This window comes from Apodemus sylvaticus, chromosome 4 (assembly GCF_947179515.1).
Source record: "Apodemus sylvaticus chromosome 4, mApoSyl1.1, whole genome shotgun sequence".
Classification (NCBI taxonomy): Eukaryota; Metazoa; Chordata; class Mammalia; order Rodentia; family Muridae; genus Apodemus; species Apodemus sylvaticus.
The window spans coordinates 112,299,682-112,323,435 of NC_067475.1; the positions used below are offsets into that span (position 1 = coordinate 112,299,682).

The 23,754-nt window shown below is 37.1% G+C and overlaps 1 protein-coding gene across 1 annotated transcript in view; it reads left to right on the forward strand.

Moving 5' to 3' along the window:
• Nbea (neurobeachin) overlaps positions 1–23,754 on the forward strand; it is a 583,161-nt gene that overhangs the window by 196,672 nt on the left and 362,735 nt on the right. The window contains 4 exon segments of the mRNA XM_052180490.1: positions 678–808; positions 3,800–3,907; positions 7,971–8,139; positions 9,928–10,023. Coding sequence (XP_052036450.1) covers positions 678–808; positions 3,800–3,907; positions 7,971–8,139; positions 9,928–10,023 — 504 coding nt within the window.

Sequence of the window (23,754 nt, forward strand, 5' to 3'; positions counted from 1 at the left end):
TGACAGGGGAAGGTGTGCTCTGTAGGGTCACCCAGTTAGGATGCCTGACAGGGGAAGGTGTGCTCTGTAGGGTCACCCAGTTAAGTGAAGCAAGGGCACAGCCTTGTTATTAGCTTTTGAAGGGTATAGCTTATGTTTGCATATATGTGTGGGCATGCCTACCAGTGCAGGCACATGTGCAAGTCAGAAGATGGTATCTGGTGTCCTTTCTATCATCCTGTTCTTTATTCATTTGAGAGGAGCTCGACTGTCCTTCCTTATTACAGATATGAATGTAGGTGCAGAGGATTCGACTTAGATCCCCATGCCTGTACAGCAAATCCTTTTACCTACTGAACCATCTCCCTCTCCATAGACATTGTATGCTATGCTCTATTTTTTATTGTTACAGGACATTTGTGCAATAGTGACTATTGGAGGATTATAGAATTAGGAAGACTTCTTTTGGGTGTTTGAAAGTTCCTTATAATCTCTTTCTTCTGACTCAGAGTACATAAATATTTTATTTAATATTTATTCTATATATGTTGTACTTTCATTGTTGAATTTAATAACATAAAATTATCTAATAAATTGTAATAATAATCTATGACAGAAAAGGAAACATAGAAAAATAACTTTAAAACATTTGTAGAGCCATGTCAACAATTTATGTTAATATTTTTCTGGTTTCTTAGTTTGTTGTGTAGCTGTGAGAAACTGTTTAGAATGCCGGCAGAGACAGAGAGACAGGGGAACCAAATCTTCCCATGGAAGCAGTAAACCTCAGGAAGCTCCCCAAAGTGTGCCTGCCTCAGCAGCGTCCAAGGTAATCACCCATCTCCGAACTGTGCGGTCCTTTTTATAGTGAGAGCAGTGCCGTGTGGTCTGTAAGATGACAGAGGCTTGAGGCTCGGGTGCTGGCTTCTCTGCTTCTTGGTTGTATCTGAAAGGTGAGCTCACCTCTTAAGATTTCACTTGTGTGTTTATGAAGAAGATAGTAGTTATTTCTTCTGATAGGTTTTTAGAAATTACATTGGCACATAGGACTAGACATTTCTGGTGTTTCTACTTTAAACAGTTACATCTATTTTCAGAGGTCAGCCTATAAACAAAGCACATTTTTAAATGGATGAACTTTGGGTGAAAGACTAGTTATTGGCTGTCCATCAGATGAATGAATTTTTGTAATATTTTGGAATATACTGGCAATTTTCATTACAAATGAGTTGTCTTCTTGTGTTGAACTGACACGGTATCAGCTTTATGATGTTGAAGATTTGCAGTACTGCTCTGCACTTAAGTTCAGCAACTATACCTGGCATGTAGACGTTTTCTTGATTGTGACCTTTCATACATGCAATAGACCTCATTCACCTCAAAGAAAGATTTTAACTCCTTAAACTTCTATATAGTTTTCCTATCTTGAAGTACTTTCCCTTCTATTTTCTCTGTCTTACATACATTTGTGTAGGTCATCTTAGATGCTGTTTCCTCAAGACAAAGGCTTTTAACACCATTTCCATGCCCTAGTCTATGGACAGTTCTTGTGATGGTTTCAGTAAAGCTGGCATGTCTGTTTATCCCTCGCTGCACTGGTAATTAAATGTTCAGCATTGACATAGTAATTTTTACTCAAAACCTGAAGAATAGCAGAGACGCTTACTCAGTTTCCTAAGCTCCCTGGCTCTGCATTGCTGTCGTCTGTGCTAAGCCAACTCTCTGTGCACCAAGTCTGTGGATGATTTAGTGCTGCAGTCTCTTGGCTCGTGCGTGCACTGCTGTCATGGAAACATTTCTGAGATAATATGGCCCACATATTAGTTTACTGCTGACCAAACTGCAGAGTGCTGTGCATTGCTCAGGAGTTAAGTGCGGGTGTGCGGGCCGTCATGCTCATATTCACTCCGCAGACACACCACGGGGCCAATGACTCAGGGTGTTCACGACCAATGGGACATCTCGGGCCTTCAGAGCACTTGGCGCACTTCAGTTGTAAAGAAATGTTCTGAGTTATATCCTCTCTGCCAGTTACCACGGAGGATCCTAAAACAGGATTTCTCTGTCTTTCACATCTTAGATATTCAGTATTTAAAAGTGAATCAGACACTTAACTTAAATGGGGTTGTTTAATTAAAATGCAAAAGTAATGTATTAAAGCATAGTGGTTCCTACAGTGGGGTGCCTCCCGCCTCTCTTTACTGCTTCGATGTATAACTAGGCACTGCTTGGGAGGGGCTTAGGTCCTCACTATGCCTATGCTTTGTTGTTGTTTTTTTAACCAGTGAAACATCAGTGAGTGACAGGAAGTCTTTCAGAATCCCTAAACCAAGTGTGGTGCTTCTTGCAGGATACAGATGGCATACCCACTGAGACAGAGATTTGTATTGCTGAGTTAGTTAATGTGTCTCTAGTAAGAGGTTTGGCAGTGAGAAAGGGTAAGTGGTGACACTCAGGCATTTGGAAAAGATTTCACTTGTTAGCAAAGCACATTCAGTACAGAGAATAAAAGTGAGTAGCGGATATTTTGTTCATGCATTTCTAAAGTGGCACCCTAGGCAGGAACCCATGGTTGATTTTTAATCCAGCAGAAGAGCTTTCTAGTATGAATCTGGACACACTTCCATGAGTGCTGCATCTTCAGGGAGCCTCATTTTCATACTGGAACAGTAATTTACACACGTCTTCGCATAATCTTTTCAAGGTCAAATGAGATTAGGAGAATCTTTGTAAAATATAAACTGGTACATATATTATTTCAAGTTTTTCCATATGCACTGTAGATTTATCTATTCTATAAATTATATGCAACTTTCCATAATTGTCTTATGATAAAAGTATTAAGCTCTTATTTAAATGATCTAGTTGAACTTTGGAACAGTTACAGTTTCCCATTGACTGGATAAACTTGATGATTTTAATGGAAGCCATTTGCAAAAATCATGTATTAGTCATAGTGGTACCTGGGGTGAGGTGAACATATAACTCCAAGCCTTCAAGTACTGATCGTTTTCCTATACCATGTTCCACGGGAGTCTCACAACCTCCTTTAGGAGTGAAACACCACAGTGCTATCTGCAGGGAAGTAGGGTCAGACAAGCACACACCTGTTCTGTACAAAACTCACATTTCATATGCATACATTGTCAGAATTAATCCAAAGCACTGCTAGCATATTGAGTAACTGGAAACATGCTAGAGTGAGCCAAAGCAACTTGATGCACTTGATAATATATGTTATGAATATATTATCTAAAATCCTTAGATTTTTGTTTTTCCAATTATAGAAAATCATTTCAATGGTATATTCTCTAATGTCTGCCAACTATAGTGAGCTCTGACTAAGGCAGTTTTAGAGCTTACCTTTTAACAATGGATCATGAAGTGATTACATATGTAATTTGAATAATGTTAACTAGTAATATTTTAATCTCATAAATATATATGATGGATAAGTTAAGAGAATTAAATACACTTATTAACTGGAAATGTTAGAAACAAACATTAATCCAGATAAGAGAGATTTGTACTCAGTTTTTCTGAAAGGCGAGATCATTTTTTTATACAGCCTTACCTACCTTTATGAGACCACAGAGGCATCTATGTTGATAGCAAATCAACATAGAGAAGAGAAAGCATCACAAACAAAGGAGAATAGAAAATAAACCCTGTGCTAGTTTTAATGTCAGTAATTTCTAGTTCAGTGAGGAGGTAGGAAATGGTTTGGGGAGCTCAGCCTAAGGTAGAAATACTATAAGTGATGCTCCTAAATAATTTTCTAGAATATACAATTACTCAGTAATTCCCTTTTGTTTTCAAGACTCCTTTAGAAAATGTTCCAGGTAACCTTTCTCCTATCAAGGATCCCGATAGACTTCTTCAGGATGTTGATATCAATCGCCTTCGTGCTGTTGTCTTTCGAGATGTGGTAAGTTATGTATCTGCTTGACTTCCTTGAAAAATCAAACAAAAGTCAAACAGCAGCAGCAGCAGCAACAACAAAACTGTCACTGGCATTTGTGTTAAACTGTAAAGTTTGTTAAGAATTGCTATCATCAAAAAATGTGGTATATCTACACAATGGAGTACTATTCAGCCATTAGAAACAATGAATTCATGAAATTCTTAGGCAAATGGATGGAGCTAGAGAACATCATACTAAGTGAGGTAACCCAGACTCAAAAGGTGAATCATGGTATGCACTCACTAATAAGTGGTTATTAACCTAGAAAACTGGAATACCCAAAACATAATCCACACATCAAATGAGATACAAGAAGAAAGCAGGAGTGGTCCCTGGTTCTGGAAAGACTCAGTGAAACAGTATTTGGCAAAACCAGAACGGGGAACTGGGAAGGGGTGGGAGGGAGGACAGGGGAAGAGAAGGGGGCTTACGGGACTTTCGGGGAGTGGGGGGGGGCTAGAAAAGGGGAAATCATTTGAAATGTAAATAAATTATATCAAATAAAAAAAAAAAAATTCAGGAGAAAAAAAAAAAAAAAAAAAAAAAAAAAAAAAAAAAAAAAAAAAAAAAAAAAAAAAAAGAATTGCTATCATTACCAAATGTCCTGTCACCTGAATATATTGCATACCAGGATATAATTGATGGTAAAATGGTTGAACCTTAGTTTTTTTCCAAAGGCTTATTGATAGTTTGCTTTTGAAAAATGATAATGTATGTTTACAGGGCTGGGGAAAGGCTCAGTGGGTTAAGTGCCTGATGCATAAGCATAAATTCTTGACTTCAGACCCCCGACACCTACAGAGAAGTCAGGCGTGGGCTGCACATAAATACCTGACTTCAGACCCCCAGCACCTACAGAGAAGTCAGGCGTGGGCTGCACATAAATACCTGACTTCAGACCCCCGACACCTACAGAGAAGTGAGGCGTGGGCTGCACATAAATACCTGACTTCAGACCCCCGACACCTACAGAGAAGTCAGGCGTGGGCTGCACATAAATACCTGACTTCAGACCCCCGACACCTACAGAGAAGTCAGGCGTGGGCTGCACATAAATACCTGACTTCAGACCCCCGACACCTACAGAGAAGTCGGGCGTGGGCTGCACATCTGTAATCCCAAAGCTAGTGGCAGAGGAAGCTTTTCAGTCTCAGTGAGAACTCTGTCCAAACAACACAGTGACAGAAGACACTCAGTGTCAACCTCTGTCCTCCACATGCACACTCTCAGATAAGCACACATGCATGTGTGCATACACTGTTCCTCATGCAATTATAAAATGTTTTGAGGAGAAAGAGGAACACTCCTCCACTGCTGTTGGGGCTGTAAGATGGTACAACCACTTTGGAAATCAGTCTGGCGGTTCCTCAGAAAACTGGACATGACACTTCCAGAGGACCCTGCTATACCTCTCCTGGGCATATACCCAAAGGATTCCCCGGCATGCAATAAAGACACATGCTCCATTATGTTCATAGCAGCCTTATTTATAATAGCCAGAAGCTGGAAAGAACCCAGATGTCCCTCAAAGGAGGAATGGATACAGAAAATGTGGTATATTTACACAATGGAATACTACTCAGCAATTAGAAATAATGAATTCACAAATTTTTTAAGCAAATGGTTTGATCTGGAAAATATCATCCTAAGTGAGGTAACCCAATCACAAAAGAATACACATGGAATGCAATCTCTGATAAGTGGATATTAATTAGCCCAGAAGCCCTGAATACCCAAGGCACAAATCGCATAACAAATGACTCCCATGAAGAAGTATGGAGAGGGTCCTGATCCTGGAAAGGATTGATCTAGTATTGGAGAGGAATATAAAGACAGAGAAAAAAAGGAGGGAGGTCATTGGAGAATGGATGGAGAGAAGAAGGTTTATGGGACATATGGGGAGGGGGGACCTGGGAAAGGGGAAATCATTTGGAATGTAAACAAAGAATATAGAAAATAAAAATATTTAAAAAAAAACACTAAAACCCAAAATATAAGATAAAATAAAATAAAATAAAATAAAATGTTTTGAAACTTAGTTTGTGTTCCAAGATTAGAGATAGCCTTGAAACACTAAGTTGACTTTATCTTAACTGGCCCTGCCTTTTATATTCTTTACTACATTTCCATATAATGAATACTTTTTTATTCTCAATGTTTCTTATTGGGCATGAAAAGTTACCTGATCAGGTATTATTGGAAGTTACCTTTGGGTGTATGAAAACACTTCTTTCATTTAAAAAATGTTTATTATTATTGTGCATATGTGCACTCATAATGCACATATGGGGAATAGTTCATACCACAGAGTATATGGAGAGGCCAGAGAACAACTTTTGTATCCTGTTCTCGCTTTCCACCTTTATAAGAGCTCCAGGGATTGGACTCACATATTCAGGCTTGAGCAATACCCATTGACCCGTCCCGCTGGCCCCTACTTTTCACAAGTTATGATATCTGCAGGAGTCTGGATTAGAAAGGTGTCTTAATAACCTTCAAAGAAAAGGATTGCTTAAGGAGGGTTTAATCTTTAATCTCTGCTCATTAAGGCAATTAAAACCTTAATTAAGATTGACCTTTTTATGAATTGTGTAGGAGTATTTTTTTATAGTAGATTAAACGATAATTGCAGTTGTTGATATTGGCATTATAAACTATCCAGATTATATCCTGTTCTTTTAATTATAGCTGATTCAAGGAAAATTTAAAGAAGTGTATGCTGGAAACGTATGCATCACCATCAGTTAAATGGAGTGCTTTGTTGTTTATAGTATGGTAGCAATTAGAGTAAGACATGTGGTATGGTGATTCATGCTGCGGATATATGACTAAAACATTACTAAATCTTATAAAATCACTTGGAAAGTTTATATCCAAAAAGTAAAATTGGAAAACATAGCAGACTTAAGCAATAAATATAAAATATGTAATATAAATCAACAATATGATTAAAGGTGCAGTAAATAACAATGATAATTAAAAGGACAGTATTAAATGAATTACAACCTTAAATGGTAATGCTTAGCATTACAGAAGTGGAGGAATTGGGCTCTTTTATGTAATCTTTGTTACACAAGGATAAATTGGACAAGCTTTTTTTTTAATAGATATTCACTAATGTTTTAGAAAAAAAATCTCTTTATAATACCAATGTTTGAAATCCCAACAAAAGAACTTGAAGTATTATAACAGTATGCTTGAGTGATGAGCCCCAGGCAGATGTGTAAAGTCAGAACTTTACCTTTCTGTCACTGTGCTTGTAGAATCCAAGTGCATATCTCACATGGAGTAATCTGGGGCCTTGTATTTATAATTTTTAGTACATTAGTTAGTTGTATTTATTAATGGTTCGAACTGTAAATTATTTTCAAAATTTTTATAAAACAATAGTCACATTTACTTTATTTAATTTCTGAAATATATCAGACCTCATATTAGGTTTTAGGAAATATATATATATATATATATATATGCATATATATGCATATTGCCTTTGTGTGGTTGTGGGTGCACACAAGAGCACACGCGTGTGCAAGAGAGAGAGAGAGAGAGAGAGAGAGTGAGTTTGTAGAATGCCTTTACACATGCTTCCTTGCCACAGTGCATGAGAAAAGGTCAGATGACATGTTATGGAGCCTTCTTCTATGATGTGTGTTGGTGCCTAGGATCAAATGCAGGAGGCTTTATTCCCCAAACCAACTGGGCCAGATCCGAAGGTTTATTTCATTTTGATTTATGGTGTAAATGTATATGTTTTGGTGCCCAAAGAGGTTAGAAGAGGCTGTGATCCCACCAGTGATGGGATCTTACGTTATTGTGAACCACCTAAAGTAGGTGCTAGGACCTGAACTCTGGTCCTCTGTAAGAGCAGCAGGTATTTTTAAGTACTGGTCTATCTCCCTATCCTTCCTTCCAGTAACTTTTAAATCAAAGTTTAATGTCTAATAAAACAAGAATAGTTTCTTATACATTGTGAATTTATATCATAAACATTCTGAGTCTCAAACTGCCTTTTCATTTTCCACAGGATGATAGCAAGCAGGCACAATTCTTAGCTCTGGCTGTTGTTTACTTTATCTCTGTTTTGATGGTATCTAAGTATCGGGACATATTAGAACCCCAGAGAGAGACTGCAAGAACTGGAAGCCAACCAGGTAGAAATATCAGACAAGAAATAAATTCACCAACAAGTACAGGTATTTAATATATTCTTTTCATATTTGGCATTTCACCAGTATCTATTTTTTCCTACTAACATTTTTGCAGACATGTTTGAACTGCACTTACTTATATACATTTCAGACATTTACAGAATTGGTAGAGGTACTCAGTACACTCTAGTGCCACACAAATGTGCCGGTTAAGTCTGTAGGTATTTGTTATTACTCTCACGTGTCAGTGAAGCTTTGAGGTTACTGTTTCCCATTTATAAATGCAAATCATTTGATTATGTTGTTATTTAATATGAAAGGAACTTATGACTTTCAACCAATTTCTCATGAAACTTTTGTGAGCAGAAAAAGTAGGATGTCTTCATATAGTTGTTCAAAATAAAAATTACGTAAAATAGCCAATCTTTACTGCCTAACTTAAACATTACCTTCTTCCCTTCTTTCCTCTCTCCCCTCCTTGTCATCTTGCTTTTAAGTGTTTAACATCTAAATATTATATAAATTATTTAACATGCAAATAAATATTTTTAAATTTTGTACAAGTTATAAAAGGTTTAAACAAAGTAGTTTTCAATGAAATAGCTATGGAGAAGTAAGCTAATAGACAATCGTGCCCCACATTGGGCGCTATTGGCCTCATTTGCAACACACTCATGCTGCAGGAGCCTTTGTGTGATTGGCTCTCACTGATCCTGAGGCAGTGAGGCCTGGGAGAATGGAGCTGGTTAATGAGATGGACTAAAGTCTACCTAATCTATAGCTTCAGACAACTTATTTGTCTTCTGAGGGTTAAGGAAAGGTCACATGAGTAAAGTTCTCATGAGTTCAAGTTGTATACAATCACAAGGACAACCCACATATATCAAAAACATGCTTTTTTATAGAGGCATTCAGAGAATAGTTTAAACATTTAATTGAATAACAGCAGCAAGCAATAATGAGTGATCAGAAGTAAACTTTCTCCTATCCACTATAACTGGGAGTAGCACAAAAACACAAGAGCAATTTTGTGTTTTGAAGAAAATGACATCACAAGACTCTTGTTCCCTTGGAGTATTCTTATAGGCCCTCAGAATTCTCCTCATGGAAATCCATTTTCGTACTATAGTCTGACAATTGGTATTTCCTACTATGCTAGAAAATGTTTTGGGGCAACAAATTGTTTGCATTTCCTACCAAGTGCAAATATCAAGATGATTTTCCTGTTGTTTGCACTGTAACATTGATAATTCAATGACTATTTCTTGTGCTGTTCGATTAATTTATAGGTGAAATTCTTTACTAAGTAAACACATATGCTTTATAAATGAATGTTTTAAAAGTCAATAGAGAGTTGTGCTCCAGCCACTGCATCTTCTTACATGTAACACATCTCCTTTTCTTTTTACTGCTATTGTGAAACAAAAGATCACGTTTTAGCCCTAGGAGTTTCTTGTGGCAGGACATACTACTTCATTATAACACTGCTATTTTAATTTTATCTTGACATTTAAGCATCAGCTTGACATCCATGTTGATGTTCTTTTAAAGCATGTGTGTGCCATATATGTATGAGAGGAACACTATTTTAGTGAACCTATTAGATCTAGTTTTCTGGTGTGCTTGTATTTTCAAGCATGTTGCTACAAGTTCTCTACTTGGTGAATATACTGCCAACTTCCCTTCCCTTAAAAACTCCTTCCCTCCCTAGGTATGTGCTCTTTAGAATTGTTTGCCTGACGCAGTAGCGTACACAGTCATGAGACTTTCATGTGGACTATATTCAGACTGTCAGTTTCCTCCTCACGTTTGGCTCCATGATTCTCTCCACAGTTGTGGTCATTCCATCTATCCCTCATCCAGGTTTGAACCATGGACTCCTCGCCAAGCTGATGCCTGAGCAGAGTTTTGCCCACTCATTTTACAAAGGTAATACTTACATTGTCACAATGAACCATGTTTCAATAATAGTTTTAACATAAATAATCACTAATAAAGAGGATGTGTTCTGTTTCTACAACTTGGCTTCTGAGAATCAGGTATAGCTTTTGTTCTTGCATTCCATTCCATTTGGGATCTAAGGCACTATAGTACTATGTATTATGCTGGTGTACACTAGCTCTTAACAGTCATCCTACAGTAGTGCAATACAAGTTAGTCTAAAATGCAGTGTACTATTGATTAACTAGGAAAAAAAAAAGATTGAGTGTAATTTTGGACAAACTGACCTCTTGGTTATTTGACGTCTAGTCAGAACATAGTCATAATACTATTAAAAGGAATGCAAAATAAGTCTTTCATGAAAAAAAATACAAAATTAAATGTTAAGCATCCAGTAATACTTTTCTAAATATGCTTGGAAGTATACATAAGCATAAGGAGAAAAATATCATTGAGCAGAAATAAATTTGTAAGCAACAACAAATGGTACAAATAAAGACATTACAACAACCACTGTTAAACATATAATGGTAAAGTATTCCAAGTGATGGAAAATTGTGAACACAGTAAGGAGATCATGATCTGACATAAAGAAAAATCGCTGCACTGTCAGAGATGAAAACAGAACAGCCAAAATGAGGTATCTCTGCTTCCTATTAACAAAAGATTGATGGTGCTGAACAAACATTTTACCTGGCCGAGAGCTCTCCCTCTGGTTCCAGGTTTTCCTTTATGCACAACTCTTGGGATGTTGAACATGAACTGTATGGTTTACCTCCTGTGGTTAGTTATACCATTAGTCACATTCATATATAAGAGTGAATATCCGGGTTGCAGAAGAGGGATTCAGAGACACATTGTGAACTGTGAGCAAGCACCTGACAGCACCTTATATGAGCTAAGAGCATTGCTCCGCTAAACACCAGCAAGACAATGGCAAATTGGGGCTTCAACTGAGAAGGAAGTAATTTCTGCTGGTGATTAGAATGAGTTCTGAGGAAGACACTGTGCCCCAGATAAAATGGTAGTTTGATATATTCCATAACTAATGATGTCCAAGGACAACCTTAGAGCAACTCATGCTAGCAAAGTCTTTTATTACACCTGAGGAGCTTTCACACTTTGGGGTTTGAGAGGGAAGTAACAGACTTACTAATTTTCTTTGTGTAAAATAGTAACATAAACATTGTATGGGGTTCGTTTTGTGATACAAATTAAAACATTCTATTAAAGACATAAAAGAGACATTTAACTTCCAGAAGATGAGTGTCGTCCATTTATTACTAACCATCAATATACGTCATTTGTAATTATTTTTAGATTGTGTATCAAAGAAATTAAATGTCTATTTTAAGACTATGTTTTTTACCCTGAGAATATATTTCTAGTTTGAATATAAGTTTAATATAGGCATCACCAACTCTGAGTTGTCATTCCAGCAATATGACACTTCTATATAAACAAAACATACTAATACATTATATTCTAAGGAGTAGTATCATTGTTAGTCTAACTTGGATTATCTTATTAAAAGGTAAAAAGTCATATCATAAGCTTTAAATATTGATATTCCTAGTATTTGCATAAAATATTTAGGTTAGTGGAGCTGGAGAGGAAGGTCAGCAATTGAGAGCACTTCCTGTTCTGTCAACGGGCCAGAGTTGTGTTCACGGGACCTCGTTTGGTCTCTAGCACCCAAATGAGGCAGCTCAAACCTGCCTGTAACTTCAGTTTTAGGGAGTCTGATAATTTTTTCTGCTCTGCAAGTACCTACATGGCATGTGGCTCACTGTGCATTTTGCTCAGTAACACACACTAATAAAACAATGAATATATACATTTTTTAAATAACCATATTTGCATGTCTTTTGCTGAATTGTTCTTTGTTTCAACCATTTTCTTTGACTTTGATGTAATAAGGGGAAGTTACAAATATAATTGCAGCAATCCATGCCCACTGCCATCTTCTTCTTGAGCATAGTATCTGTTTACCTCCTTTTGTCTTATGATTTATTAAAATATGTACTTCCAGAGGGTAGTAATAAATGTCTAGTTTATTTGATTTCTTACTAGATGATATAAAGTGTGATGTTTTAAGATTTATATGCATTGCGGAACGATTGCCTCAAGCTTATTAACATACCACTCACTTGATATGTGGGTCATATTTTTATGATAAACATTAGAACTGGATGGATATTTTAAATTTTTTCATAATTTTTATGACAGTAGCATCTCACAATTAACTGTTGTTACCATATACAGGAAATAGTTCTTCAATAAATTAGTAAGCTACTGAAAAATGAAGTCGTATTTTGTAAAGGTAAATATTAGTGTTGGTTGGTTGTAGTTTTAAGCCCCCACATTTGCTCGGGAACCAGCCATGCTACCAGCCCACACCTGGCTTCCCTTGAATGCTTGGACAACACACACACGCACACACACACACACACACACACACACACACACACACAGTTTATTCCTTTACAACTTGCCTTCTTGGCACAATTTCTGGGCACTGATATTTCCTGCCTGGAAAAGCATGCCCTTACCAGTTTATTACCTCTGTCTCTTCACCTTCCCTGAACTTCAGTCCACCTAGCCCCTGTCACACACACATCCCTGCCTCGCACCTGTAGTAAGGGCAACAGGCCCCAGCTCACGCCCTGCCCCCACCAGACCCAGACCCAGTCCTCACATGGTTGCTGTGTTCTTCTCTGCCTAAAGCACGGCAGAAACTCCTCTTCCTTATGTGTCCTTCTTCTGGGACCTAGAAATCCTGTCTGTACCTTTCACCCAGCAATTGATCCCTGGCTTTCTTTACTGACAATTCAAGTACCAGCTGGGGAACAGGACCTTAGCATGAGAACAAACCCCTTCAGGTGTTAGCCTGGAAATATAATTAGTAAGCCTTCTAAAACAAGAATCTTACTGGTAACTTCTCTGATGATGAAGCTATATGTTAACATTATTAACAAAGCAAATAAGTTTATATTAGTTTTCCTCTATTTTATTATCAGGGTAAATAATTAAGACAGGAAACAAATGAAATAATATACTTTTATAAGTAAAGACAAGTACATTAAAAGCCTAAATAGGCTAAATAATTCTGTTTGTTAATACATGAGTATTCTATATATTATAATTATGTTTGCTAGTCAAGTGGAAGCATTGCTTGACAAAGGGGTACACAATACAGTCTTAAGAAAGAAACTGTATTTTCTCTTTTTAGTGTGTATTTTCCTTCTTTTGTGATAGAATCTTGCTATATAGCCAGAGATAGGCTAAGAAGAGAACCATATGTCCAGTAAAACTTGGATTACCTGTTGGTTTAATGTAATTATCTGTGGGAAAGCAGCTGTTGTGAGCTGTTTCAGTAGATAGGCAGGACCCAGTCATTTAGTAACTTTGAAAAGCTACATGAAAGAACTGGTTCTAAACTGAGGGGCACGCTGTTGGTTTCTACTTTTGTCAGAATGTTAACACAGAATTAGGGACTTAAATCAATCTGTGTACATTTCCTATAGCCCTTTTGGTTAGAAGTATAGCATGAGTCTTACATAATATGAGTAATTGGGCTAGCATCAGTACATCAGCACAATAGTGTGTTTTGTTTCCTGTTTGTTTTCCAGAGTTTCCATTTTCCTCCCCCTTCCATTTTTTAGAGGCATTTGTACTCCTTGACTCAAAGCCTCTCCCTCTATTGACCAGGAACTGGTGCATTGTCAAAGCATTTTCTCATTGTCTCACTTTCCTCTGAACAAAAATGGAAAAGATTTTCTGTTCAAAGATAATCTGTTCATTAGATTGGAATTACTTCACTTGAGTAACCCAAGGCAATCTTCCTTTTCAGGGCTCTTAAGTTTAATGTTTCCATGTAGGGCCAAATAGTTTCAAGTTATGGGAATGAGTGTTTTGATGCTGTAGAAGTAGGTATACTGCTACATAGGATAAGTTTAAAAAGCACTTGTAGGTACTGTGGAGAATGTGTTATCAGGACATGCAGGGGAACTGGTTAAACTACTAGGGAATCTCTTACTTCAACTTGAGGTGTTATTGCTTAAGAGAAGCATGTGGGGGTGTAGGGATAGAAAAGAAAGTAACCTAGGGTTATACTTTGCAGGTCAAATGGATGGAATTTGGTAATATGTTCATTGTAGGGTTTGAAGAAATGTGATGTTTCAGAGATGACCTCTGGCTGTGTGGTGAGAAGCACTGAGGTGATTAAAGAACCAATTGATGGAATAGAAAAGACAAGAGGTGATTGTGGTTATGAAGACGATCCTAGGGTTACCTGATGGATTTCTGTTCTGCAGATTTTAGAGGGGAGCTAATTTGTCTGAGGTAACAAGGGAAACTAGTTGGTTGTGAAGCCAGAACTGTAATTGATCAGTTTCCTATTTTGACTTCTAAGTCACCGCCAACAGAAAGAAATACCTCCAAGTACTTGTTTAAGGCCTAGAAAGATGCAATGGGTAGGAAGGGGAGGGGAAGGAAAGACAGGATACACACACACACACACACACTCACACACTCTCTCTCTCTCTCTCTCTCTCTCTCTCTCTCTCTCTCTCTCACACACACACACACACACACACACACACACACACACAGTGTCTGACAGTGACAGTGGCAGCAGCAGGGACAACATGCTGTAGTGCTCCTGTGCTTTGCTGTATACTCTTAGTTAAGCCACTGTATCATATGTATGATTCTGTGTCTGTGTTACAGATTAAGGAAAAAGGCTAAAGAAATGGAAATGACTCATCCTTATTCACAGTCTTAAGTGAAAGTAGAAAACAGTCCTAATTTCCAATGCTGCACTCCTCATGTAATTGATGTCATATGCATTAAAATGTGCTTTTTTTTTTACTAGTTTGTACAACACTTTATTATTAATTTTAATGGTTGCTCCCTAAACATGAAAAAATGTTTAAAGAACAAGATACAAGGCAAAACAAAAGAAAAGGGGAAAAAGGGAAAAGGAAATTTGTAACAAGTACTTTTTGATAATTGAGTCAAGATGTAGAAATTGAAACTACATTAAAAGTTAAATTTTAGAGAAGTTACCATGGGGTGCTGAGAAAAAGGTATATTCTTTTGCTTTAGGGTGAAATATTGTGTGTGTGTATGTGTGTGTGTGTGTGTGTGTGTGTGTGTGTGTGTTAAATCTAATTGGTCCAAAGCTTCAATTAGTTTCACTGTGTCTCTGTTCAGTTTCTGTTTTCCTGATCGGTCCATTGAGGAAAGTTCAGTGTTGAAGTCACCCACAATTACTGTGTTAGGTGCAATGTGTGCTTTGAGCTTTAGTAAAGTTTCTTTTATGAATGAGGGTGCCTTTGCATTTGGAGCATAGATTGAGAGTTCTTCTTGGTGTGTTTTTCCTTTGACCAGCAAGAAGTGTCCCTCAATGTCTCTTTTGATGACTTTAGGTTGAAAGTCAATTTTATCTGATATTAGAATGGCTACTCTGGCTTGTTTCCTGAGACCATTTACTTGTAAAATTGCCTTCCAGTCTTTTACTCTAAGGTAGTGTTTGTCTTAGACACTGAGGTGTGTTTCCTGTATGCAGCAAAATGTAAGGTCTTGTTTACAAATCCAGTCTGTTAGTCTATGTCTTTTTTGGGGGGCATTGAGTCCATTGATGTTAAGAGATGTTAAGGAATATTGATTATTGCTTCCTGTCATTTTTTATGTTAATTTTATATGTGAGTGGTTATCTTCTTTTGGATTTGATGAAAGAAGGTTACTATCTTGCTTTTTCCAGGGTGTATTTTCCCTCCTTGTATTGATATTTTCACCCTATTATCCTTTGTAGGACTGGGTTTATAGAAAGATATTGTGTAAATTTGGTTTTGTCATGGAATATCTTGGTTTCTCCATCTATGGTGATTGAGAGTTTTGCTGGATATAGTAGTTTTGGCTGGCATTTGTGTTCTCTTAAAGTCTACATGATATCTGCCCAGGATCTTCTAGCTTTCATGGTCTCTGGTGAGAAGTCTGGTATAATTCTAATAGGTCTTCCTTTATGTGTTACATGGCCTTTTTCTCTTACTGCCTTTAATATTCTTTCTTTGTTTAGTACATTTGGGGTTTTGATTATTATGTGTCAGGAGGTATTTCTGTTCAGGCCAGTCTGTTTGGAGTTCTGTAGGCTTCTTGTATATTCATGGGCATCTCTCTCTTTAGATTAGGGAAGTTTTCTTCCATAATTTTATTGAAGATATTTTCTGGCCCTTTAAGTTGTAAATATTCGCTCTCATCTATACCTATAAGGTTTGGCCTTCTCATTGTGTCCTGGATTTCCTGGAAATTGGAAAGGAAGAAGTCAACCTATTACTATTTGTAGATGATATGATAGTATACTTAAATGACCCAAAAAACTCCACCAGAGAACTCCTACAGCTGATAAACAACTTCAGCAAAGTGGCAGGTTATAAAATCAACTCAAGCAAATCAGTTGCCTTCCTATACTCAAAGGATAAGCAGGCCGAGAAAGAAGTTAGGTTAATGACACCTTTCCCAATAGCCACAAACAATATAAAGTATCTTGGTGTGACTCTAACAAAACAAGTGAAAGATCTATATGACAAGAACTTCAGGTCTCTAAAGAAGGAAATTAAAGAAGACCTCAGAAAATGGAAAAATCTTCCATGCTCGTGGATTGGCAGGATTAATATAGTTAAAATGGCCATCTTGCCAAAAGCGATCTACAGATTCAATGCAATCCCCATCAAAATTCCAACTCAGTTCTTCACAGAGTCAGAAAAAGCAATTCTCAAATTTATCTGGAATAACAAAAAACCCAGGATAGCTAAAACTATTCTCAACAGTAAAAGAACTTCTGGTGGAATTAGTATCCCAGACCTCAAACAATACTACAGAGCAATAGTGTTAAAAACTGCATGGTATTGGCACAGGGACAAGCAAGTGGACAAATGGAATAGAATTGAAGACCCAGAAATGAATCCACACACCTATGCTCACTTGATCTTCGACAAAGGAGCGGAAAACATCCAGTGGAAAAAAAGATAACCTTTTCAACAAATGGTGCTGGTTCAACTGGAGGTCAGCATACAGGAGAATGTGAATTGATCCATTCTTATCTCCTTGTACTAAGCTCAACTTCAAGTGGATCAAGGACCTCCACATAAAACCAGACACACTGAAACTAATAGAAAAGAAACTGGGGAAAACCCTTGAGGACATGGGCACAGGGTAAAAGTTCCTGCACAGAACACCCATAGCTTATGCTCTAAGATAAAGAATTGACAAATGGGATCTCATAAAATTATAAAGTTTCTGTAAGGCAAAGGACACTGTTAAAAGGACAAAACGGCAACCAACAAATTGGGAAAAGATCTTCACCAACCCTACATCCGATAGAGGGCTAATTTCCAATATATACAAAGTACTCAAGAAGTTAGACCCCAGGGAACCAAATAACCCTATTAAAAAATGGGGTATAGATCTAAACAAAGAATTTTCAGCTGAAGAAATTCGGATGGCCGAGAAGCACCTTAAGAAATGCTCAACATCATTAGTCATTAGGGAAATGCAAATCAAAACAACCCTGAGATTTCACCTTACACCAGTCAGAATGGCTAAGGTTAAAAACTCAGGAGACAGCAGGTATTGGTAAGGATGTGGAGAAAGAGGAACCCTCCTTCACTGCTGGTGGGATTGTAAGATGGTACAACCACTATGGAAATCAGTCTGGTGATTCCTAAGAAAACTGGACATGACACTTCGAGAGGACCCTGCTATACCTCTCCTAGGCATATACCCAAAGGATTCCCCAGCATGTAATAAGGATATATGCTCCACTATGTTCATAGCAGCCTTATTTATAATAGCCAGAAGCTGGAAAGAACCCAGATATCCCTCAATGGAGGTAATGCAATCACAAAAGAAGTGGATAGTAATTAGCCCTGAACCTCTGAATACTGAAGATACAATTAGCATATCAAATGATTCCCATTAAGAAGGAAGAAGAGGGCCCTAATCCTGGAAAGGCTTGATCCAGCATTTTAGGGGAGTACAAGGACAGAGAAAAGTGAGGGGGAAAGATAGGAGAATGGGTGGAGAGAAGAGGTCTTATGGGACATATGGGGAGGGGGGACCTGGGAAAGGGGAAAGCTTTTGGATTGTAGAAAAAGAATATAGAAAATATAAATATATATATAAAGTTAATTTTTAAACATAACTTTGAGGTGAACCTTGACTCTACAAAATCTACTTTTTCAGAAGAGACTGTTTGAGCACTGACAGGAATGGCTAAAATCAACCCCCCAAGTGTCCTAAAAACTAATAATAGATGGAAAACAACCCAAAGAGAAAATTTGGGGAGTTCTTACAAGAGAGCAGACTGAATAATGAGCTACCTTACACTTTTCCTGTCTGCTTTCCCCAGTTGTGTAGTAGCCTGGGAAAGCAGGGGTCAGGCAGCCATTGTGATTGGTGAAGGTTGTGAAAAAGGAGCTGTGAGTATCCACTGCAGAAGGGTAACATTTGTAGTTTTTAAAACATTGAAGATTCTGGGATGCTGAGAAGAACCTGAATTTCTCCACTCATATAATTGGACCTGCTTCATAGTCTGGGTGGAGTAAAAAGCTGTGTTACTACATTTGTTGGCAACATCATTAGTGATTCATTCGCATTGTTCCACTGAAGCTACAATTTTTAACAGCAGCAGCAGCAGCAGCATTGTCATCACCACCACCAACAAAATAATATGGCTAACATCTTAAAAAGAATATCTAGGAATGAGGTCTATATACCTGGCTAGGCAGGACCTAGGAAATGCCAGTCTCTTCTCTGCTGGCCATGATTGCATTGCACACTTAGGAGTGCAGGTAGATGTCCAGGCACACAACCAGAGCCTACAGAGAAGAGTGGGTGATGGAGGATTTCAAGACTTTTAAGGCAATGTCTGCAGCCAACAGATTACTATTAGCATAGTTGAGCAGAATCTTTTTTGACTGTAGATGATAAATACATTTTATAAAATTAATTCCAAAAGCTCAATAAACAAATTAACAACAGACTATGTGGAAGGGGTTTGGTTTTCCAGATCTCCATGCTATTTAAAATGTCTATTTTAAATGAAAAACTCTGAGACATACAAATAACAGAAACATATTATCAGTATAGACAGTGCAGAAAGTAGTTGACAGAAAATTCTACTAATCAAGCCCAGATATGTTTTAAATAGGCAATTATGGATTTGTGCAAATAATTAAAAGCAATATCTTCTGAAAAATTGAACTATGAGATAAGGTCTCAACAGTGTGTTAGGCAGTTGAGATAATCAGAGATAAAACTGTATTTATTAAAGAACATATAGAAATTCTGAAGTGGAAATTATAGTAACTGGAATGAGAAGCTCACAAGACGAATTCAGAAGGTTTGAGCTGAGAGCAGGAAGAATCAGCATATTGATTGTTAGGCCACTTGTGACTGCCCAGATCACGTGAAGTCTCATGACTTCAAATATTATGAGGTGAACCAAAGACCTTATAACAAGAGTCAACAGATAAATGAGAAAGAGAGGGAAAGTTAAAAAACAAACTGCCTTCATTTTCATTAAATTCTAAAAAGTCTCTGATTTCTTTCTTTATTTCTTCTTTGGCCAAGGTGTCATTGAGTAGAGTATTGTTCAGCCTCCATGTGTATGTGGGCTTTCTGTTGTTTTTGATGCCATTGAAGACCACTCTTACTCCATAGTGATCCAATAGGAGGCATGGGATTAATTTGATCTTTTTATATTTGTTGAGGTCTGTCTTGTGACCAATTATATGGTCGATTTTGGAGAAGGTACCATGAGGTGCTGAGAAAAAGGTATATTCTTTTGTTTTAGGGTGAAATGTTCTATAAATATCAGTCAAGTACAATTGGTCCAAAGCTTCAATTAGTTTTATTGTGTCCCTGGGTATATACCCAGAGGATTCCCCAGCATGTAATAAGGACGCATGCTCCACTATGTTCATAGCAGCCCTATTTATAATAGCCAGAAGCTGGAAAGAACCCAGGTATCCCTCAACAGAAGAATGGATGCAAAAAATGTGGTATATATACACAATGGAGTACTATTCAGCCATTAGAAACAATGAATTCATGAAATTCTTAGGCAAATGGATGGAGCTGGAGAACATCATACTAAGTGAGGTAACCCAGTCTCAAAAGATTAATCATGGTATGCACTCACTAATAAGTGGATATTAACCTAGAAAACTGGAATACCCAAAACATAATCCACACATCAAATGAGGTACAAGAACAACGGAGGAGTGGCCCCTGGTTCTGGAAAGACTCAGTGTAGCAGTATAAGGAAAAACCAGAACAGGGAAGTGAGAAGGGGTGGGTGGAAGAACAGGAGGAGGGAAGGGGTCTTATGTGACTTTCTGGGAGTGGGGAGCCAGAAAAGAGGAAATCATTTGAAATGTAAATAAAAAATATATCGAATAAAAAAATGCTATCAGGCAAAGACAAGGCAAAAAACAAAAAAACCAACTGTGAAAAGGAGTTTGAATGACATAATGACCTGTACAAAATCTTCAATGCACTGTAAGTAGAATAAAATCAGTGTGACTCAGACTTAGGCAGTGTGGTCTGTGCACTGAGAGTTTTCCTTAATTTGTGATTGTATCTCATTTTGTCTCTTATGTGTCTATTGCTCATTAGTAAATTGGATTCCCAAGGCTATATTCTTTTGGTGTCTCCACTATTGTAAACATTTTTGGGTAATTACTTTGCAGTCTCACTTTATTGAGATTGCAAGTAGAGAGTTTGGAAACTCTCCTCAGGTAGGGAGTTTGGAAATAGCAAGGTCAGTACTTTAATATGTCACATATATTGTGATCATTTTGAAATGGTAATTTTGAGGGAAGGCTATGATGAATGTGGTAAGCTTGTAAATCTCATGTGTTTTTTTGAATATATATACATACGTGTGTGTGTGTGTGTTCAGTACTTTAGGTGAATTCAAAACATGTTCTATAAGGGGTGTTAAGGTAAAATGAAAAATTAAGGTGGAGATTTGGGGTAGTAACCTTAGGTTTCTTTGTCTTCTTTGTTTCAATTAATCATTTCTCTTACAGTGTTTCCATAGAGCATTTTTCCCACAATCAGCAAAAGTTACCTGATTATGTAACACAATCAGATGTGCTTTAAAATACTTGTGTAGAATTTTTATTAAAAGTTCAAAATCACTACTCCATTTTTTAAAATCATTCAGATTGGATAACATTAGAACTCTTTATTGATATGTAAATATTTTATGGGCTTTTAAAAATGTTTGTATTGAAGGTTGATGGGGTTTTGATTGAAAATTCATAAAATTTTACCTTAACTTGGAAGTCAGTACTTATATTGAGTTCTAAATATCTTATAAATTATCTTAGGGTTTCTATTCCTGCACATACATCATGACCAAGAAGCAAGTTGGGGAGAAAAGGGTTTATTCAGCTTACAGTTCTGCATTGCTGTTCATCACCAAAGGAAATCAGGACTGGAACTCAAGCAGATCAGGAAGCAGGAGCTGCTGCAGAGGCCATGGAGGGATGTTTCTTACTGGCTTGCTTCTCCTGGCTTGCTCAGCCTGCTTTCTTGTAGAACCCAAGACTACCAGCCTAGAGATGGCACCACCCACAAGGGGCCTCCCCCCTTGATCACTAATTGAGAAAATGCCCCACAGCTGGATCTCATAGAGGGACTTCCCCAACTGAAGCACCTTTCTCTGTGATAACTCCAGCCTGTGTCAAGTTGGCACACAAAATCAGTCAGTGCATAAGTAAATAGATTTTTAATGCTTATTGAATGCCAGTTAGCAGACCAGATGAGATAGAAATAGTTGGTGTAAACAACATGTAGCTCTGGAACCAGAGTAACGGACAACTCAGCAATTATAAGTGTACATTTTGCAGTTTGTGAGGAACAGATTTCAAACTCCAGCTCCCACAAGCGGGACCTTCCAGAAAGGTCTGTAAGCCCAGCTGTGAGTGATCTGACTTCCTCTCTGGCCACCTTAGCATATGCAGGCACAAGTCAAATAAACCTTTTCCCTCTGAGTTGCTTTTGGATATATTGTTTCACCACAGTAGTATTAAACTTAACTAAAACATATGTTTTCTAATAGGTCCAAATCAAAATTTTATACTCACACGAACATGAGTAAATTAATAAGTAAATAAATAAGTCTTGAAAACTCTTTGGGGATGGTAATTTAGGAACCACAAATTGAAAATGTTGATTTGTGGATATTTTTACTGGAAAAGTACTTATCTGTTGGTCTAATATAAATTATAAGTTTAAAATTTATTTGTAGCTTTTAATGCAAAGCTAACCATAATATGGTTGAATATCATGTTAGTGTAGGGTCAAAATTCTGAACCACATCGGTACGACTGTAAATTCAGGGCAAGTGCTGGAGTATACTCCACATACTTTTTGATGGTTAAACTGTGAGATAAAAATTGACCATGTTAGTAACCGTCACTGTAGGGTTGCTGTGGTTGGTTGTAGAAGTTCACTTATATTGCCTGCTCTTTTTATGAAAATGGACAACTGCTTTTCAGTGCTGTCTTGGTCTTTTGATGCAGTTGAATGGCCTGGGCCCCCTTCTCTGCTAACTCTGTATCACAAAGTTACACATCACCTCCCCAAATCTACTATCAACTTGGTGTGAATGTGACCAAAATTTATGTCTATTTTTGCAGTTTCTAGACATAAATATTCAGAAGTTCTGTAGACTCAAATAATCTAAAATGAATTAGTATCTTCTGAACCACTCTCCTGTTCACATTGTTTTATCAGAGGTTTATTATCATGTTTTATTCTTCCTTATAATCTATATTCCAACTATATTCCATCTATATTGGATATTTATATTCCAATATCTTGATTTACATCTTTCTTATTTCTAATGCTATAATTTTTAATTTTAGTCTTACCTTTTTATTATATGGCTTTATTTTTGTTAAAACTTTAGCTGTGACTTACATTCATTTTCCATGGTGCTTCTCCTAGTACTATTGAGATTGCATTCTCAACACTAAGACAGTTCTCTAAATTTTAATCTTTGGACTGTACAAGAGTATTTTTTTATTTTGATTACTCTGTGTTTGAATGAATATTCTTTCTCTAGTTTTCAGATTAATTTTTTGATTCTTCAGAACACTTGGCAAATAAGCAAGCAAAACTACTTAATAAATATAGTAATGATTATGCTGTAACAAATTTTTGCAAATGAATATTGTACTGTTCAAAGTTTGAATGAAAAGATGTTAAGTTTTTCTGATTTGAAATGTAAACTTCAGTATAAGTCTAATCAAAATAATAGTTTCTTAGCCTCTTGAAGTACAGCAAAATGGTTATGAAATTAATCTGGAAAAATTAATAAAATAACATTCACGCCATGATCCTCTGCTCCTTTCATGAGATTGGCAACTGTTTAACCACAAACCCAAGAACTGAGCCTATCGATGGAAATCTTACATGATCGTTCACCCTCACGTGTGAACAATGACAGTATCTGTGTGCCTGACAGTATCACTGAAGAAGCATTCCTCCCTCCGTGATTTTCCTTAACTGGTCTTCAGGGATGTTTCCTGAGCTGGGCGTTCTTATCAGGGGTGCAGTTCTCTGTTTAAATTCTTACCAACCTAACCTTTTAAAGTACAGAAACAAACATCAACAATTTCAATAAATGCCTATACTGTA